Source organism: Melospiza melodia, chromosome 22 (genome assembly GCF_035770615.1).
Source record: "Melospiza melodia melodia isolate bMelMel2 chromosome 22, bMelMel2.pri, whole genome shotgun sequence".
NCBI lineage: Eukaryota > Metazoa > Chordata > Aves > Passeriformes > Passerellidae > Melospiza > Melospiza melodia.
In genome coordinates this window covers 3,572,419-3,592,365 of record NC_086215.1, presented here as the reverse complement: position 1 = coordinate 3,592,365, position 19,947 = coordinate 3,572,419, and the positions used below count along the sequence as shown (strand labels likewise).

Genomic DNA, 19,947 nt, shown 5'->3' with positions numbered 1-19,947 from the left:
AGAACCATTACCTGAGGGGTGGTGATGGTTCCAGATCCTTCTTGGAGTCATTGTGGAGCTGTTCCTTGTACTGGGGTGAGTGGACATTGGATGTTGTTTATGTTTATGAAGAGCTACATGGAGGAAACGTGACAAGGAAAAGCCTCTTCTTTACACCAACAGCAGCATTTTTGATGTCTTTTGTGCCTGATCCTGGCATTGAGTGGTTCAGTCACTGGCTCAGAATTGGAGCAAGTCTGCTACAAGTTGCAACTGGACTATCTCCAGTTGGCACCTTCGAGCTCTTGCAGCAGCAGCAATATACCCAAACATTGCTTTGAACTCTAATTCCAGTTATATCTTTCCAATAACATTATTTCCCAGCCTTCCTGATCATAAAACTTCCCAGCATCATAAATCAGCCAGAATTATTGCAGTGATTTTCTGCCAGCTCCAAAGGAGAACAGCACCCTGATCCCTGCAGTTCTACGTGAGCCCTTACAAGGAACTTTCCAATCCTGACAACATTAATGAACTGTTAATCAACTAAGCACCATTTCTAAGCTAAACAGAGGGAATAACCCCACATTACTGGGTTCTCATGCTAACATCCAACAACCAGCAGGATCTCTCCCAGCAGCTGCCCTGGAGGAAGCTTTTTCCCTTCCACAGCCCACACATATTGATCCAGAGACCTGAATTTTTCTTGTCTTCCCCTCCATTAACAACAACCTCATTCCATTCTCCAACTTAGCTTTGCCCTCAGATTCCCAAAAAACTCCTCAAGCCAGAGCTCAGGAGCCATTTCCCTGTGGCCTTGCCATGCTGCAGAGATCACACCCCGTGCCAGGCAGGCACAAATGGCAGAAAAAGCATCTCCTACTCATCACAAGCCCAGTGAAATCCCCTTCCTGCAAGAAAATCCAAACACAATGTCCTTTTATAGCCCTAATCTTGTTTCTGCTTTATACACTAACTTTAGAACAAGCTTTAAACAAAGAGATTTGTGCCTGACACAGAAATAAATGAGCAAAATGTGTTCAGCCCTTCCAGGAGAGCTGTCAGGGCTCCCCAGCCCTGGGGTGTGAAGGGATACAGGAGGAAGGCATTGGAGGGGAGGAAAAGCACAAAATAGCCAAAGTAAATTATAAAATGCACCAAGGTTTTTGTTTTCTGATCCCAGCTGGCTTGGAGAGGGACACAGGAGCAGGGAAGTGGCTGAATGACAAACTGCACCCACTTGGGGATGACACAAAATCCTGTCCCCTGCTCTGAGCCAAGAAACAATTCAGTTCTCGTCTGCAAAGGAAGATAATTTCTTTGGAAAACAAATATATCCTCCTTCCCCACCCCTCTGAGACTTATTTATTAAAGCCTTGCAAGAGCCCATTCTGAGCACAACATCTGGAAGCTGCAGAAATAAGACCAAAGCATTCAGGGAACAGAACTGAGAATTTACTTTTTCTTAACAGGAAAGCTCACTGCCCAGGTAGGGCTGGACAGAGATTCCCCAAAATCACAGCAATGCAAGAACCATACTCCTGAAAGCACAGGGAGAGCCTGGAGAGCTTCACAGCTGCTCCATGGGAAGTGAACACAGCCCATGATTTTACACCAGATAAAAAAGGTGGAAAACCAGCAACAAGAGCTGACCCACAGCTCCACCACCTCCTTGTTTAATTTCACCTGTTTATCAAGGCACTGCTGTGAATAAATGAGTTTGGTGGGAAAGACTGGAGATCAGGACAGGAAAGTCCAACTAAACCACGTGCAATTAATTTTAGGGGTTTTTTAAGCAATCCCTTTGAAGTTGATTACTCCCAAGCTCCTGCTGCTTGGAGAGTTTATAGAAGCTGTTATAACCTTCAACCTCCTGGCAGATGGGAGCAAATGAGCAATTACAGAGGTGCTGCAGATGGGAAAAGGAAAAATCAGATCATTAAGCATTCCATGGGTGCCAATCCATGTGATTTTGTGGGCACGTGATGGCCCAACTGCTCCACAGCTCTGTGAGCAATTGGCATTCAGGTCTGGGACTCTGGGAGCAGCCACAGGCTGTGCCTTTGCCCAGCTGCCAGAGGCAGAGCTCTGAGCCCTGCACAAACACGATTTTACCACGATGAGCACACCCAGGATGGTCCCTCCCTGCAGGAATCCCAGCAGAGCCTCCCAGAGCAGCGAGGCTGCAGCTCTCCCCAAGCATCTGCAAACACAGAGCCCCAGGCCCCACAGGAGCTCCAGCCTTGTCCCAGGAGCTTTGCTCTACAACTGCAAATAAACTCACTGATTTATTTTTAGGGCTTGTTTTCTGTTTGTTCAAACAACCTAACTAGGGCTGACCTGGATAAGACTCAAATTAGATACCCAAACATGAATTATCATCATCTTTTCCAAGCAGGAGCCTGTTGCATTCATATTGCTGTACAATTATATTTCCTGAGCCTCGTACCTTCTCTCGATGGTTTTCCCATGGCAGATCTTCACAGCAGTGGTGTTGTTGCTTCTCGGTCAGGGCTCCTCTCCCCAGGCTCTCCCTGACCACCCCGCCCCCTTTTATCTCACCTGCATGGGCTACAGCTGCTGCCCAATCAAGGACATCACAGCTGCAGCCCATTTACAATAACTAGAACCAGGGCGGGGTCACTAATACAATAGAGAGATCTTCAACTGACATACATACAATACATAAGTTAACTCAGGCCCTCAGATACACATTCACTCAGCCCCCTACAGGAGCCCACCTTCCTTACCCTACTCCTCTGGCCTTTCCAAAGGAGCAGCACAAGTAAAACACCAAGTCAAAGGTGCAGTTTTACCTTTAAGGATAAAGAGTTTTGCTGCTTCTCTGTTATTTTACCTCCTCAATTTCAGAATTTCTGCTGGTTAGAGTGACTTTGAGATATGTACCAGTCTCTTTTCTCAGCTTGGTGCTTGAAGAAGGAGTCAAAGCTCTTCAGTTCTCACTTTTAAGGTTGTTTATTGTATCTTATCTATAAAATATTTCTTCTTGTCTAGCTGAGGTTTGCTCAGCAAGACAGTTTAAGGCACTTTGCTTGCTTTCAGGGTGGTGTTATGTATTTATACTAAAATCTACAATATACAATGTTTACAATTACTTTTAATACTCATCACTCATGTTAGACAGTGAGCTTCTACTCTAATCTAAAAGTGCCAACATCACAGCAGAAGATTGAGGTTAAGAAGAAGAAGAGGGAGAAAGGCTGGACATGCTCCGATTCTTCCATTTTGTTTTTTGAACTTCTATTCTAAAATCTTTAAAATTTACTTTTTCACTTTGTGATAAACTCACTGTCATTCTACTTAAATTGTTGTGGCTTGTAATTTTTCATATAAAGGTTGGTAATTGGTTTTTTAAAGGGCTAAATCAAAGGCATAGGGATCTTGGGCTTTGTGTTAAGGTCTCTGAGCTCTTTGGGTTGGGTCTTGAGCTTTCTAGGGCAGCTAGAGGAATTTTTGGGGTTCTCACACCTGAATATTGCCCTGGAAGCAAATCTAGGTTTTGAAAGATGCTGGGAATCCAGAAGCCTGACTCTGGAATTCAGCTTTCCCTCTGGTTTATCTGCACATGGCAATGGATGCTCCACTCATGCACAGACACCCAGCACAGGACACTTCCCTGAGCTCCTGCAGGAGCAATCCCAAGCTCTGAAACCCCCCATGCATCAGTCTGAGCCCCCAAAAGGGATATCACACAGAGACACTGCACCCCACTGTGCACTGAGGTACAGACATTTATCTGCACACACAAAAGCCATAACACAGGTCACCAAACAGCCTCCAGAATGCCCCCAGCCAGTCCAGGCTGGCCATGAAGTGGAAAACTGCAAAGGCCACAAGGATTAACCTCAGAGCTGCCAACTTTCCGCCTCTCCAAAGTCTAAAGACAGACTGGCCTGGTGTACAAAGGGATTACTTTGAAGAGCAGGAACTGGAGGAAGGATATTTCAAGTATTCAGAGGTTGCAGTTTTGGTTTTTTTTTCCATGACACACAGCAGATTGAGCCCCTTTTGTACCATTTTGATACTTCCCTGCTGCAGAAATCCTGCTTCCTCAGCTGTTACTGGGCACTGACAGACTGCACAGCAAGCCTGATTCTTCCATTTAAACCCAGAGAAGCAGCATTTTTCAAGTTCCTTTCATATCTCTGCTTAATTTGCTGGAACTTCAGAGCAAGATCAGGATGAGGGATGGGATCCTTTTAGCAGCACATATTCTTCAGGACCTGTCTTGCTAGAGGAGAGGAAAGCACAGCCCTGATGTGCCAGCCCACTACCTCCAGCAAGCACTTGGAAATGGAGCAGGAAATTCAGGGATGCTGCCTGACTGCATCAGGGGGAGAGAAAGAAAAGAGAGAAAAAAACTCTTTGCTCTTGTCTCGTGTAAGTGGCAATGAGGAAATGGTGAGAAGCCAGTGCAGAAGGGCCCAGCCTGTGCCAGACAGCTCCATCCAGGGCTGCCAGACACCAGGCTGGATGGAGACAGGGATCTTGGCCAGCCACCAGCAGAGCCCAGCACCCAGAGCCCCCCTGCCAGGGGAGGCAAAGACACCCCCAAACCTCCACACAAACCCTCAGCAGCCCCTCCATGAACACTGACCATGGCACTGCACCCAGCCAGCCCAGGGGCTCACCTGGGCACCCTCTGCCTGCTGGAGCGAAGAGTCAGCCCCATCAGAATACCTGGATGGCAGGATGGTTTCAAGCCAATTCCCCACACACATCCAACCCAGGAGGCAGCAGCAAAAATCCATTTCCATTCTGAGATAACACCATGCTGCTGGAACCCCAAACAACTCCTCCTGGTGATGGTTTGTGTTTCTCTTCCCCCTAAGTGTCCCAGAGGCATTTCAGAGCTCCAGAGGGTGACCTGCCCATGCCCACAGTGTGGCTCACCAAAGCTCTGAGGCTTTCAGCCATTCCCTCAGCCCCATCAATTCCCTACCTGTCCCTTCTCTGAACCCTTCAGAGCTGCCAGAGGCTCCAGGAGCACCCTGGAGAGGCTGGAGCTGCCCTTCCAAACCTCTCCTAGCCAAAGGCACAATGAACAATGGCTTTAGCAACAGTTTTGTTCCATAATTTACTTCAGAACAAGCATTTTCTCGGGCTGTTTTCTGAGCACTTCAGGAAAAAACACAACCCTGCATCCAATTTTTCTACATCTCAAGCTGCCAGCTCCGTGTCCTATGAATTTTAAGCACTGTGAGGCAGACACTCCAAATGAAGGGGATACCTGTGCCCCATTATAAACCACTGGAAACAACATTAAACATTGCCATGAATAACCTATTTGCAAACCTGGTGCAGCTCTGAAGCTCACTGCATGATTTCAAAGCCAAGTGTGTTTCTGTTGACACACAGAGACACACCAGGATGGCAAAAAATTGCCATTTTTCACAATAGGTGAAAATCTCACCGTTTGTGAGAGGACTTGAAAGCAAAGACTGAGAAAGGAACTAAAGGGCAGATGTAAAGAAGACAAGAAGGAATGAGTGTGGAGTAAAAACAGTGCAAAGAAACTGAGAAATCTCAAGGATTGGATGTGTTAGAAAGGGAAAAGAGACTTGCAGACTGGCAGACACAGCCAGGTGGGAAAAAAAAAAAAAAAAAAAGGGAAAATATGTTGTGTATTACCTAGATAGAAATGGAGGAGTGGAGAAGTTCTCAAGATATTTCTTTTATGCTCCAGCACAATGAACTGGTCATGACAGCACTTGGGCTCCAGAGACCCCTGATCCCTCCTGGTGCCCCTCACCAGACTCAGTCCATGTTAAGTCCTGAACCCAGCAAAGGAGCTGAAAAACATTTACTGCGTCCCAATTTATGTGAGGAACATCAGGAGCCCAGGAAACTCCCATGGGATTTTCTTTCATCCCTTCTGTAATCTCTACATTGAGTGTCTTTAGGATCCCACAGGGGAAAGCACTGCTCTGTGTTTCTGGCTGTGTTTTCCAAGTGTTCTCTGGAGCTGCCTCCTTCAGGCAGCAAATTCCTCCCCTCTCCTCCCTCACACCCTGAGTTCACATTGTCTGCCTGCCTCTGGTTAGGTTTAATACTTTAAGAAAGTAACTGCCCTCATGTTTCCAGTTCCCTCCCTGCATTTGAGGTTCAGTGATCAATCTTAGGAGCCCACCAGCTCCATCCCAAGTTCTGCAGCTCTGCAGTGGCAGTTTTAAACAACATCCATGCACACACTTCTCCTCCTGATAGGGGTAAAAAGCCTCCTATCATCAGTTACCTGCCTTAGGTGAGGAATAAGAATTAATCTTCCTTAACTGCTGGAACTGATTCCAAAGCACCTGCACCATAAAACCTCAGAGTGTCCCCAGGAGGTTCTGTTACTGCCCAAGACTGAACCCCAGGGTTTCATAACCACAGTACAGGAAAAGGAGCTGCAGCCTGGGAAGGGAGCTGTCAGCCCATGGGAGCAAATTGTCCATGTCAAGGACAGCACTTTGTCATTGGAGCAGCATTTCCACCTCAAATTTCAGCTTTTCATTCTTCAGATGTTGCATTACACACTGGAAGCTGGGCTATGAGGTGTCAATTGCCCCACCAGGCAGCCCCCTCCACCCCTTGGAGCCAAACCTTGGTCCTGACCCAGGGGCCATCACCTTTATTAGGCCCTAAAACCCCCACTAAGCTTTGATATCTTCTGTGCAGTCTCCCCTGTTTTCTCTCCTGTGTTTCTCTCTGCCTTTGTGGACCATGGAGCAGAAGATGACATTGCACAAGGGATCTCAGCTCTTCTCCACAGCAGCAGTGCTGAAAACAGAAACCCGTGCTGCAAAACCTTCCCATGCTGCCACTTGACCTTGGGAGATCTAAACACAGCCCCAAAAGGCAGAGGTGCTATTTCCACCCTCCTTTCCTTGCAGCACATTCCTCAGTCATTACCACTCTTACATTACCACATTACACTGATGAGAATTTAAATGCTCATTAATTCTGTCAGCTTGTCAATTTTTCCTTAACAAATTCAAGCAAGGGAAAGAACAGTGGCTTCATGACTCCTCTCAGGAAAAAAAGTTGATGAGAATTTCACAGGAGACAAGAAAGAAATTTCTTTTACCTGCAGTGACCTTCTTGCCAAGCACCACACCTGCACCATGCAGTGCAGAAGTGAAAGTTTCTCAGAGTTAAGATGGCAAAATCCAATTAAGGAGGAGGCATTGAGCATCTAAGTAACAGGGTAAGCACCAAACCCTGCCTGTTACCAATTAGTATGAGAAAAGGACAGAATTAAGAAGCAGCTGCCCTCAACCAAGATGGGATGACAAGGGCTTTGCTTTAAGGCTCCTCTCCATGTTAGAGTAACAAACCAAACAGAAAAACAAATCAACCCCCAAAACCTGCTGGTGTTTTCATTAATCATTTCTGACTCCACACATGAGCATACTGCAGATTCAGCTTCTGCACCCTGCCAGCTCGGCCAGCACTTCACTGCTGGCTCTGGAATTAAACTGCTGTGTCACCAGCCATGGAGCAGCAGCACCAATCCCTGGGCCTGCTGAAGGCAGCCAGAGCTCCCCAGACAACCTGGGCAGGAATATCAGATCTCACAGCACAGCACTAACTTGTCTTAAAGTGTTTTACATGGGTACATCAGGCCATCAATCCCAAAGCTGATTCCTCTTTTAGCAGGCTGGAGCGGGGGAAGCAGCACAGGGTTTGTTCCCAGGCAAGAGCTCCTCACCTCCCAGCCACACTTGCAGGCTAAAAGCACCAACAGGCAGAAAAGGAACATGATCTTCTCAAGTTCTCAAAATCTGTTGCAAGTTTTTCCTTATGGTGTGTTGGGAGCTTTGCATCATTTCTTTTCTGCCCTGATTGCTCAGAACACAAAGGGGCAAAACCCTCCCAAGCAATGCTGCCACACTGAGCTCAGCTTCCAAACAGAAGCTCCTGGAGATGCATGTGAGTTTCCACCACATCCCACCTGCTCCTTGCTTGCCCCCCTGTACCTGTGCATCCCTTCCAGGCACTGCATGCAGCTCTGCCATCCTGCCTGTGCCAGGGCTTTGGCAGGACAAACAAATTCCTTGTGCCTTCCTGCAGAACAGATCAGTGTCTGGGCAGAGACAGGAGGAAGGATTGACAGTTTTTACTCAAAGCTGCCTGAGTGAGCTGGAGCTGCAGCCAAACCTCACAGCCACAGCAAATCCTCCATGGTTTATTCTCCCTGCAATCCCAGAGTCAAACGCAGAGTGCAGAGAGCAAATGTGATCTCCTGAGAGCAGAACAATGGAGATCTGCCTCTCAGGGACTCCCCCAGCCTCTTCACCCCTGGGTAAAGGCATTGAATAGCAAGATAAAGCCAGGCTTTAAGGAGCTCAGCACCAGCCCATGAGTGACCAGCTGCCTGTTTTTCCCTCTCTAAGAGCCTGCAGTGTGAGCACCCTGCACGTGGCACAGGCTGCAGCAGCACAGACAGACACAGGAGACAACAGGAATGTTCATCAGACACAGAGATCCCATAACAAAAAGGGCAGAATTTGCTTCTCCTACACTGCTGCTTTTATCTTCCCTTTCCAGAGGGCCAGAGCTGGAAACAAAGGAAAGGCAGAAAGGACAAGTTGCTGAAATAAGCCACTTCACCGAAATGAAATGGTCTGAGCCATATCTGTAGAGTCAGCAAGAAAAAACTGTGTGCAAAAAAACCCAGCTACTTGACACACCAAGTGCTGAGGTGAGATAATAAGTTTGAGAAGAAAATTAAACGGAAAGAAGAGAAATTACAAGATGCCCTGATGAAATATCTAAAAATACGCTTTGACAGCAGCTCCTCAGGAGAGGTTGAAATGCTCAGCGTGGGATGTGCAGGGACAGGAGTAAAGATCCTGTGGGTCCCTTCCAGCTCAGGATACTCTGTGATTCTAAACAGCTCAACACATTCTTCTCCCAAAGCCTTAAGGATTCCCAGATAGTTCTGTAATTATTATTTACTCCCTAGAAATTTTAGTTTTCAAACATCTTTGCTGAGACAACCACAGCAAACCAGAGAAGGGGTGGGCTGTGCGTGGGAGGGCTAAAGGTCAGGACAATTATTTATGGAAGGTTTATGCCTTTGTTGCAGGGCTTGATGTGTCATTACTCTTGCAACTCCACCTCAGAGGTATTAATTTCCTAAACCCAAATCCCCTTTCCTTCCCTCAAACTCCACAAGGTTTCTATCTAAAATTAAGTTAGCATTTAACAAAAGCAAAGCACTGTAATTTTAGAACCATATCACTTCAAGTTGTTTTATTTTTATGCTGGTAGGAGAAAGAAAACCTTTAGCTCCTATGAGCCTTTTGTCATGACAAACCACAACGATAATTACTGGGAAGCTGCTCTTGCTAAAACCTGTCACTGGGAAGCCAGACAAACATTCCCAAAATAACGACTAAATAATTGATATTACTGGAGTCACAGAACACAATGCCTTGAACAAATACCCACCAGCCAGCCCCTGTCACCTCTCCCTGCCTGTGTGACCTGCATGGCTCCTGCTCTGAGAGCAAGGTGGGAGGATATTCATGTAATTATTATCCAAAGGCCATCAACAGTCTGTGCACAGACCCACAAAGACATTCTCAGTCTGACTGTGCTTTAACCACAGGATGATTTTAAGTACCTAATCTAATCTCTTGAAATTCCCTTGTTAGTAGAAATGGGCAATCTAAGAATTTATTTTGCCCTTCCAAAGGCAGAGGTTCAGAGTAATTCTGAATCTTTACATGGTTAAGAGCAATTTTGTCTTTTTCCCAGTCTTAATTATATTCTCACTTCGAAAAATCTATATGTAACCACAATTTAGATGATTATTTAATGACCAGAACAGCATTCTGTACCTTCCCAGCGAAAACACAGTGCTCACACCATCCCTGTGCCAGCCTGGAACCCCTGAACAAGCATCTCAGTCTGCGGCATAGAAAGTGTTTCAGAGAAGGAAGAAACATCCCATTTATTTAAATATCCCATTTATCCACTCTGCCCTTAATCCTCTTCAAGTCCTCCCCATTCAGGATGCAGAAATGAGCAGAGTGATGGCTAATGGCCCATGGCTCCTTGCTGAATGGGTGATGAGCATCCAGAGACCCCAAAGCCAACACAGCAGCAGAGCAGCTTTGCAGAGAGGGACAGCACAGGACCAACACAGTGACCCTGCTCCTCCTTACCTGGGATCCTGCACCCCTGCAGGTGGGAGCTTGCAAATTAAGTAGTAGAATAAAAAGAAACAAAAAACAAACAAAAAAAATAGTTTGGCAAAAATTACAGCAATGTCAGAGAAGGAAGGAAGGGAAGGAGCAAAATGTGCTGCCAGCAGTACAGGAGTGCACATATTTAGCATGACACAGGCTCTGGTAGAGGCAGAGATATCAGCTGGGAACAAATAACAAAGCACAAATGCTCTCTATCAGTGGATGAGAAGCCTCCTGAGATACTGAGATAAAACAGAAGCTCCTCTCTGCTGTTCTGCTTTGTGTCTCCACAGGACAGAGCTTGTCTCAGAAATGAAATCCTGAAACCAGCCCAGGTGAGGGGCTGTGAAAGGGAGCAGGATGAAGGCACCTGTGAGACACTGGAGGAACCAGCCCTGGCTGTGTCAGCCCCAGTGACTGCTCAGGAGGAGCTGGCACAAAGGAGCTCCAGCCTTCCCTGCAGCCACAGCTCCCCTGAAGCATGCGCTGGCCCAATGACAGAAATGTGATATTTCTGTGCTCTTAAACAGACAGACTGCGTGCAAATTAGGGGGTTTATTTTTCTGAGAGCTGTATTTCAAAGCACTCCTTTAAAGCAGGGCTTCAAAAACACAGGGATGGAGACAACGAAGGCGGCGCTCGCTTGAGACAAAGGGCGACTCGATTCTGCCTCAACAGAAAACTCTCCAAGTAACAAAGGATTCCAAAGAAAATGCCAGCAGTAATTTATTTCTAAAGCTCGCTGGGATTTCAGATGGAATTCTAACAGAGTGCTCAGCACACACCCTGTCCTTGTGTCTGCAAAAACACACCCTTCCTGTAAGGTAAGGCTGTCAAAGTGTATGGGTACCTGGGGGTTTGGAAGATTATAAAGATGAGAACATTCTCCATTAGAGGACATAATTCCTCTTACTGCTCAAACTTTGAAGAGCTTTGAAATACTGTGAGCCATTTCCTAATATAAGAATCCATAAGGGAAAAAAATCCAAAGTGTAGGCCAAGAGAAAGAAACGTCATCTTTGGTGCCCTGGTCACCTCCTGGTATTAAACCATTATGAGAGGCCTCAAGAGGTCACAAACACTCATGTTCCTTCTGCAGAAGTTCTGCACAAACCCCCACAGCAGCCTAAGTCTGTGTCATTCCTCAGTGTCTCCTCCCACAAATGCTGCCTGCAGAGCACTGCTGGTGTCCCAGGATCTGTTACCCTGAGGGATCTGCCCCAGCCCAGGGACAGCTCTTGGATCTGGGATGCACCAGCACAGAATCCTAGAGTGGTTTGGATTGGGAGGGACCTCAGAGCCCATCCTGTCCCACATCATGCCATGGGCAGGGGCTCCTTGCCCAGCCAGGGCTGCCCAGAGCCCCTGCAGCTCTGCCAGGATGCCCAGAGCCCTGTCAGGATGCCCAGAGCCCCTGCAGCTCTGCCAGGATGCCCAGAGCCCTGTCAGGATGCCCAGAGCCCGTGCAGCCCTGCTGGGATGCCCAGAGCCCTGTCAGGATGCCCAGAGCCCCTGCAGCTCTGCCAGGATGCCCAGAGCCCTGTCAGGATGCCCAGAGCCCGTGCAGCCCTGCCGGGATGTCCAGAGCCCGTGCAGCCCATCCAGGATGCCCAGGGACCTGTCAGGATGCCCAGAGCCCCTGCAGCTCTGCCAGGATGCCCATCCAGGATGCCCAGAGCCCATGGAACCGCTCCAGGATGCCCAGAGTCCCAGGACAATGCCCAGGACAATGCCCTACCTGGCCCCTCCGCCGCCCAGCACCAGCGCGATGGCGTTGCCCGTCAGGACCCGGGCCAGGCGCGAGAAGTCGGAGTGACGGTCTGGAACCTTCTGGAACACACGTTCATACATCTCCACCTGCAGAGGAGAGCCAGGCACGGTCACTGCATGGAGAAGACAATGCTGAGAGGGGACCTCAGCCCTGTGTGTCCCTGTGTGCAGGGACCAGGCTCTGCTCTGTGGGGCCCAGCAACGGCACCAGAGGAAGAGGCAGGAGGTGATGCCCAGGAGTTCCACCTGCACAGCAGTAAGAATTTCTTTCCTGTGCAGTCACCAAGCACTGGACAGAGACCAGAGAGGCTCTGAGATCTCCCTCACTAGAGATTCTCCAAGCCTGTCTGGACACTATCCCAGTGACTGCTCCAGGGACCCTGTTGAGCAGGAAGGTGGGACTGAAGGAGCTCCAGTGGTCCTTTCCAGCCTGAAGCTGTCAGTGATTCTGTTACAGCTCTTCTTCAAAGGAACAGAGGGCTGTGAAACACCCAAACAGTTCTCGTGGCCTCTCTGAGTCTTCTATAGCTGCTGGGGGTACTACAGAATTTCCTATAGAGCTTCTTTGTCACAGACATGTTTTAAGAAAAATCATTTCCTTAGGATTTTTCCTCCTGAGAAGCTGAGAGGCCTCAGGAACAAAATGTAAACAATGGTTATCTGCTGCTGTGGAATGCAACAGGTGCATCTGTGATTGGTCTCATGTGGATGTTTCTAATTAATGGCCAATCACAGTCAGCTGGCTCAGACTTGCTGGTCAGTCACAGGATTTTGTTATCATTCCATTCTTCTTCTTAGCTAGCCTTCTGATGAAATCCTTCCTTCTATTATTTTAGTATAGTTTTAATATATAGTTTACTTTTAATATAATATATATATATATCATAAAATAACAAATCAAGCCTTCTGAAACATGGAGTCACATTCTTGTCTCTTCCCTGGGACCCTGTGAACACCATCACATTTCATCTCTTCCTTGACAAGGATTTAAAGTTCTTGGGAAGCATCCCAGACTGCCCCTGCCTCATGTTTAGCACAGCTTTGGGAAGCACAAGGATGCTCCCAACAAGAAGGACTCTCCTATGGCCTGTACACACCTTTCATTGGGACTCTGAGACAGTGATTACTCTTTCAGAATATCAAAAAGCCAAATCTGCATCCATAAAGAAAACCTGCCCCCCTTATCTCTGTTCCCTAAATCCAACTGAGGCCAAACAGATTTAAAGAGTGTGGTCTCATATTTCAGTGGGACTCCTCTAAGAAAGATCCTTTGTTAGTAATAGAATGGGTTTGTTAATAACAGAATGGGGTTTCCTTCCTTACAGGTCTCCAAAATCAGTTTTTACAATTATGGAGATGATAGCTCAAATTATAATGAGAGCCAGAATGAGACTGCTGACTATGGCAGGCCAAGACTTTGTAATTATCTTTGTAATTACCTTAGAAAAAAGATTACCTTGATTGGGCTTTGCAAAATTCAGAGGACTTGCAGAATGCATTGTTAAATCTGCGTGTGTAAGAACATGGTGGACTATGATTATCCCAGATCCCCTTTGACACACAGATTACAGGTGAGAGACAGCAGGGGACCAGGCACCACAGCAGGAATGTCTTACCAGCTTGGGCAGGCTCCTTTTGGAGAAGACTCTGCGTGGGCAGTGGATGTGCAGGTGGGCAGAGCACCAGCTCCTCATGTTGAGCCACTCGACGGTGCGGGACGGGAGGGGCCCGTCCTCCTTGTGCAGCAGCACCAGCTGCTTCTGGGCCCTCACTGCCGTGTTCTCCAGCATCCTCTCCAGCTGCAGGGACACCCAAGGAAAGGACAGTGAGTCCTGGCTGCTCCATTCTCAGGGTGAAATACATCCACACACACCCCACACCCCTATTCCCACCTGAATCCCGCTCTGCAGTCACGGCCCCCAGACATGACTGATTTACACAACAACACTGTTAACCCTGGCCTTACACAGCACACACAGGCCTAAAATCAGGCAAGGATTCAAACCTGAACGTTTTTCACTTAAACCAGGCCATTAAAAGCACAGCATAGGCAGGAGCTGTTCCTGCAATGGGAGATGCTGCCCAAGTCAGACTCGAGCCCACAAATATTCAGTGGTTTTTTCTTTCCCTTCCCATCAGTCCACTTTCTTTCCTCTTTGCATTTCTGATTTTGATTTTTTTGTTGTTGTTGTTTTAGGCAACTGCTGGCAGCTTGTTCTGTCTGTGCTTCCTGCCTCCCACATCCATGCAAGAAGAGCCCACACAACAGGACACACACGAAAGCTGCACGTGGGACCAGCCCAGGCTCTCTGCAGGTCAGACTCAGCTCTTCACCATCCTAAATAAACCCACCTGTGATCCCTTTTTACAATTTCTTGAAGAATTTTTGTCTGGTCAGAAGACTTTGGTAAGAAAATATAAAATCATAAAAATAGATAGTAAGGGGAAAAAAATTACAGCTTAAGATCTGTAATAAAATATAATAAATAATTCATGCACTGCGATTTAGATCTACTTTTTCCTAAGCACACACCATGAATTTCATCCAGGCAGAAAAGAATTTCTCCCTCTGTGTGGAAGCCCAAAGAAATTCTGGGCAGAAACACAGAGCTTCAAAGCAATTTTTGATTTACCATTGGCCAAAATGACTCTTTTGAGGAAAAGAACTTTGCTGGAAGTACTCCTACATAAAACGTGCCATCTCAGAGGATTCTCATGCAATTCTTTTGCTATTCCTAACAGGCATGTCTCAGGAATATTTCATTATTTATGCCTCACTGGGTGTTAAACCCAGGAAGATACATGATTGTGAATCAAGCTGCTTTGAGCTGGGTTGCTCCCAGTGCCAGGAGGGGAAGGAGCAGCTCCCAACCTCTCCTACAGTGGGCTCCTGGTCCCCCAGCCCCACGATGAGGATGCAGTCAGCCTGGCGGATGCAGCGCTGGGTCCAGGGGGTCAGGGTGCTGTCAGCCTGGTACAGCACAATCCTGTGGATGTCCTCCTGCTGGCCCAGCCAGCTGGTCAGTCTGTACTCGTGGATGCTGGGGACACACAAGGAAAATAGAGAATTCAATATCACAGCTCCCAAGAGAAGAGGGGGAATCTTGCACAGGGAGAGAGCGACATTTCCTGCTCAGCCAGGATCTGCTCCCAGCTCCTGCTGGCTCTGTTTGTCCAGGATTTACACCATTAGACAAAGACCAAGGCAGGAGGATACAGTAATGTCTCACTTCCACAGCATCCCTAAGCATGAACACACTCAGAGAAATTCAGCTTTTCCAATTTCACAAGCGAGAAACTAACTGTGGGAAAAACCCAGCCACACCTGCACAAATACTCCTGAAACATTATTGTCTCCAACGCCAGGAGCAGAAGGCCCAGTGTATGTTAGAAGACAGGATTTTGTTCCCAAGCTCTGTGTATTTATAAGAAAAGCCCAGTGTCTCTGCATTTCCCTGAGCAGTGCTGAGGGCAGGTACCTGTCGAGAGCAGCAGAGCCCAGGCGCTGTTTGATGTTGTCACTGGTGAGCAGCAGGGCAGGACCTGGGGGAACAAGGAAATTCACCTGTGAACACCTCAACCTGAGCTCCTGGAGAAAACTGCCCAGAGCAGCTGTGGCTGCCCCATCCCTGGAAGCGTCCAAGACCAGTCTGGACAGGGCTTGGAGCAACCTGGGATAGTGGAAGGTGTCCCTGCCCATGGCAGGGGGTGGAATGGGATGGAATTTAATGTCCCTTCCAACCCAAACCATTCTTTGACTCCAAGAACTCAATTCCAAAAGTTTGCTTTGAAGGTAGTGATGGATCAGTGCATTGATCAGAGCTGGCACAAAGTCTTCACAAAAATTCTCACACTTTTCTAGGAATACATCTTCCAATTCTCCCTATTCCCAGAGCTCTGTTACTGCATTAGTCACAACCTGCAAGCTCTGTTACCCCATTCCTCAGGGTCACATAGGATCACATGGAATGGTTTGAGTTGGAAAGGACCTTAAAGTTCATCCCATTCCTTGTGCAGGACACTTTTCAGAGGCCCAGGCTGCTCCAAGCCCTGTCCAACCTGGTTCTGGTGACAGCTCCTACTGCAGCTGCATCTCCACCAGCTCAGCATTCAGAACAGCACAGACCTTTCCAGCCACAGGAAGGCCAGGATCCTGCTTCCAAAGAAAAAAGCTGTTCCTCCACCTTTCAAAATACAGAACTTGTTCATCCTGCATTGAACCATCTCCCCTGGTGAATCCTCAAGCTCTCTGCAGCATTACTACTCCTTATCCAATATGCCAACAGGAACCCCAAAAACATTCCCAAATCTGAAGGGCACAGTCAGACTCCAATACAGACACAGACACATCTGGCAACAGCCTTAGATCTGAGATGAACTTGGTGTACATAAAGCTTCTTGCAGGCACTTTAGTTTAATTTTCTTATTAGCAATTCTAATGCAGCAGCAATTCGTGCCATATGTGGTAGAAGTTGCAGAGTGACTGCAGCTAAATTAAAAAAATGCAAAGAAAAGAAAACTTAAGGGAATAACTGCACACCTAGAGAAAATATTACCTGTCTCTTGCTGAGAGAGAAATTCACATTTACAAAACATGACAGAGCAGTTGCTTTTTATTCATGTTTTCATTGGGCAATCCCTCACTGTTTCATTAAGAACAGAACTGAAATTTATGTACTAAATAACAAAACACTTCATTATGTGAGGAGTCTCAAGGCAAGGTTATAATGTGTTCAGTAAAAATCAAGGAACTTTGAACAACCAACATGGGAGAAGGTCACAAATTCACATCTCTGTGTTCAAAAAGCAAAACCCCCAGGTACAGATCTGGAACTGGGTGTCCTGACCTTCAGGGCCAACTCATCTCCCCTGTCCAAGGTTACAAATGTAAGATGTGGCTGGGGCTGTGTGTTCTATCCCCACCTGTCAGAGCTGGGGCAGTTCTCTGCTGTCCATGGGGCAGTTGTTTCTTTCTCTCTCCCACAGCCAACCCTCCCTGCAGGAGATCTCTGCTGTCCATGGCCACTGAGTGTCCCTGCAGGGCTGATCCAGCTCCAGCATCCCATGGGGAGATGCTGCGCCCAGGGCAGGAGCCAAGCATTCCTGCCTGGATCCAATCTGAGCCTGGCACAGCACAGCAGCCTTTGCCCCCTGCACTGCCAGAGGAGCAGCTTTCTGCTGCCCTGCATGGCCAGAGGGAGCCCAGGCCCATCTGCAGCAGCCCTGGAGCTGCAGAGGAAAACTCCCCCCTTGTGCAGGATCCCTGCTGCAGCAGAGCCACAGCTGGGGCTGCAGGAGGGCTGAGCCCCCCTGGGATGGGGCTGGGACACCGCCCTGACACACAGGGGGCAGGGCAGGGTCTGACTCAGTGGATTTTTTTTTGTTGTTTTGTATTACTGCATTTGTATTTAAATTTTCCTAGTAAAGAACTGTTATTCCTACTCCCGTATCTTTGTCTGAGAGCTCCTTAATTTCAAAATTATAACAATTCAGAGGGAGGGGGTTTACATTTTCCATTTCAAGGGAGGCTCCTGCCTTCCTTAGCAGACACCTGGCTTTTCAAACCAAGACATCCCCCTTAGTCCTCAAATGCTGCTGCAAAGGCTTCACTCTGCTTTAATTGACTTTACTCTTAGAGTTGAAGAAGTTCCCAGGTGCCATTTTCCATCTTGTACTTTCCAATTCCCAAATAACATTTCCTCTTTGCTACACTGATTATCAAAGAAGAGCAAACAAAAATGGAGAAAAATATCCCATAAGCAGACACCAAAAATAAAGCTGGTGAGAACGCAGAGAGAGAGGAAGATGATTCAAGAATAGAATTTGACTTCCCCATCCTCCCATGAAAGTTCTGGAAGTTGGTTCCTATGAAAGCAAGAAGTCCCAGAGCAGATCTGGGCTTAGCCTGCCCTTCCCTCCTCCCTCTGGAGCTCCTTGAGCCATCCCATAGCAGGGAACAGCCCCAGTGCTGGGGGAAGGGGTTGTCACCACATCTTTAATCCTGGCAGATTCTTTTATCTGACTCACTGTTCACCTGGTGTCAGCTTTGAAATGGCACAAGGGATAAGAGAGGTGTCCCAGAGGGAATACTGATGGCACTGCACAGGACAGAACTGCAAGGGACAGAGTGCAGGGCAATTTGCAAGCATTCAGCAGCATAGTGATCATCAGTGTTCATTAATGTGTCAGAGTTCTCAGTTAAATGGAAAAGACAGGTGGATTAAAATTGTATTCCAGGACATGTGGCTTACAAAGCTTTCTGGCACTCGTGGAAGTTTAGCAGGCAAAGACAAACAGCCTGGGATGCCAAGTGAGCTGAGGAATGCAATAAAAATGCCAAATAAGACAGCCAACACCAAGGGAACAGCGTGGGCACCTCTGCCTGTTGCCCCCTGCCCTGGGCACTGAGATCCAACAGCACCAGTCCCTGGTGATGCTCTGGGGCCCAGGCTCCAGGGGGACACCACTGAATCCAGGGACACCATCAAAGCCAGAAACCTGCAGCCAGAACAGCTTTCATCCTCAGGGAGAGGCAGAGTTTGTAGAGCTGGGCTGGATCTTTGTGCTCCTTCAGCCAGAGGCACCTTGGCTGTGGACATCATCAGAATGAGCCTTGGAGAGACTTAAAAATCATATCCAGACCTTGCTTGTGATGTGGAAAGCAGCAGTTCACAGAACAGGACACAAACAAGGATGCCCAGACAGAGCCTGGCTGTGCCAGCTCAGGAGGAGCCTGCCCAGCACCCCATCCCTCCACGTGCCAGGGACACGGGACAGAGATTCCCAGACCTTCACTCATCCCCAGCACGGAACACGGTGATGCTTCCAACAGAACCAACTTGTTTTGTCTCAGAAATACCAACCATCTGCTCTGCACTCCCAGTCTCTAGCAGGCTCCCAATTAATCAGCCATTAAAACCCCTCCATTAATGATACCAAGAACACCAACATATGTGAGCTCAGAAAACAGAACCAACAAAAAGTGTTATCTCAACTAAACTGCTGCGAGCATCCAAGTAATGAAAAAATATCACCCCATGCTGGAGGTTCAAGGCCAGGTTGGACAGGGCATGGAACAAGCTGGGATAGTGGAAGGTGCCCATGGCAGTGGGTGAGATGGGCTTTAGGTCCCTTCCAACATAAACCATTCCATGATTCTGTGATGATTCAAATCCACAGCCCTTGAACAGCCACACCTGCAGGCAGGAGTGACCAGCCCAGCGTGTCAGTGCATCCTCAAAGGGCTCTGTCACAGTCACACACCTCTAAGCACCCCCTCTCCAAACCTGGCACCAGCCTCACGGGCAGCTTCCAGCTGGAGCTGGCATCAGGGACACATCCCTGCACTCCTCAGTGTTCTATTAATGGGATCAGAACAGCTCAAAGTGAAGAACAGGAGAGGTGATGTGAGGTAACATGAAATGTTCCTCCAAGCCCTGTGTGTGTCTCTGACAGCAGCCAGCAGCAGATTGCTGGGGAGGAGAATCAGAGCAGGAAAAGCTGAGTGCCATTCCCTGAGCCTCCAGCTATCCACAGCCTTCTCAGCCTTTTGGATTTCTCAAGCCTGAGGTGGTGACTTTCAGGAGCCTGGGGGATTTTTCAGTCAGCCAAGAGCTCACAGGGATCCTGAAGCCCAGGTTTTCTGTGCTTCAGGTGAGAGAACTGCCTCACCCCAGGCCCAGGGATTGTGGTTTCTGGGAAAACTTCCTGGAGCATCTAAAGCTGTACTCCAGGGCCATCTGTTTTTCAGTACAAAACTAAGAATTCCATGAAACAGGAGGGAAGGGAAGGACAAGCTGGCAGATGCCAGAGGGCTGGTTCATTTTATCTGCTAACAAACAAGGGCACTGAAGAGCAGGGCTGCAGCAAAGCTTCCAACCTCCTGCCCCAGAGAAAGGGGAAAAAAACCATCACACAAGACATAAAACCTCTCTTTCTTGCCAGTGAGCAAGAGACTCACTTTGGTCATTTTTCCACAAAACACCAAGGGATGCAG

At 47.8% G+C, this 19,947-nt stretch overlaps 1 protein-coding gene across 2 annotated transcripts in view; it reads right to left on the bottom strand.

Annotated features, from left to right (window-relative positions):
• PNPLA7 (patatin like phospholipase domain containing 7) overlaps positions 1-19,947 on the bottom strand; it is a 137,265-nt gene that overhangs the window by 36,841 nt on the left and 80,477 nt on the right. For both annotated transcript variants that reach the window (XM_063174394.1, XM_063174395.1), the window contains exons 23-26: positions 15,431-15,494; positions 14,824-14,992; positions 13,568-13,750; positions 11,920-12,038 (exon numbers count right to left, since the gene is read on the bottom strand). In XM_063174394.1, the coding sequence (XP_063030464.1) occupies positions 11,920-12,038; positions 13,568-13,750; positions 14,824-14,992; positions 15,431-15,494 (535 nt within the window). The remainder of the gene's footprint in view (positions 1-11,919; positions 12,039-13,567; positions 13,751-14,823; positions 14,993-15,430; positions 15,495-19,947) is intronic.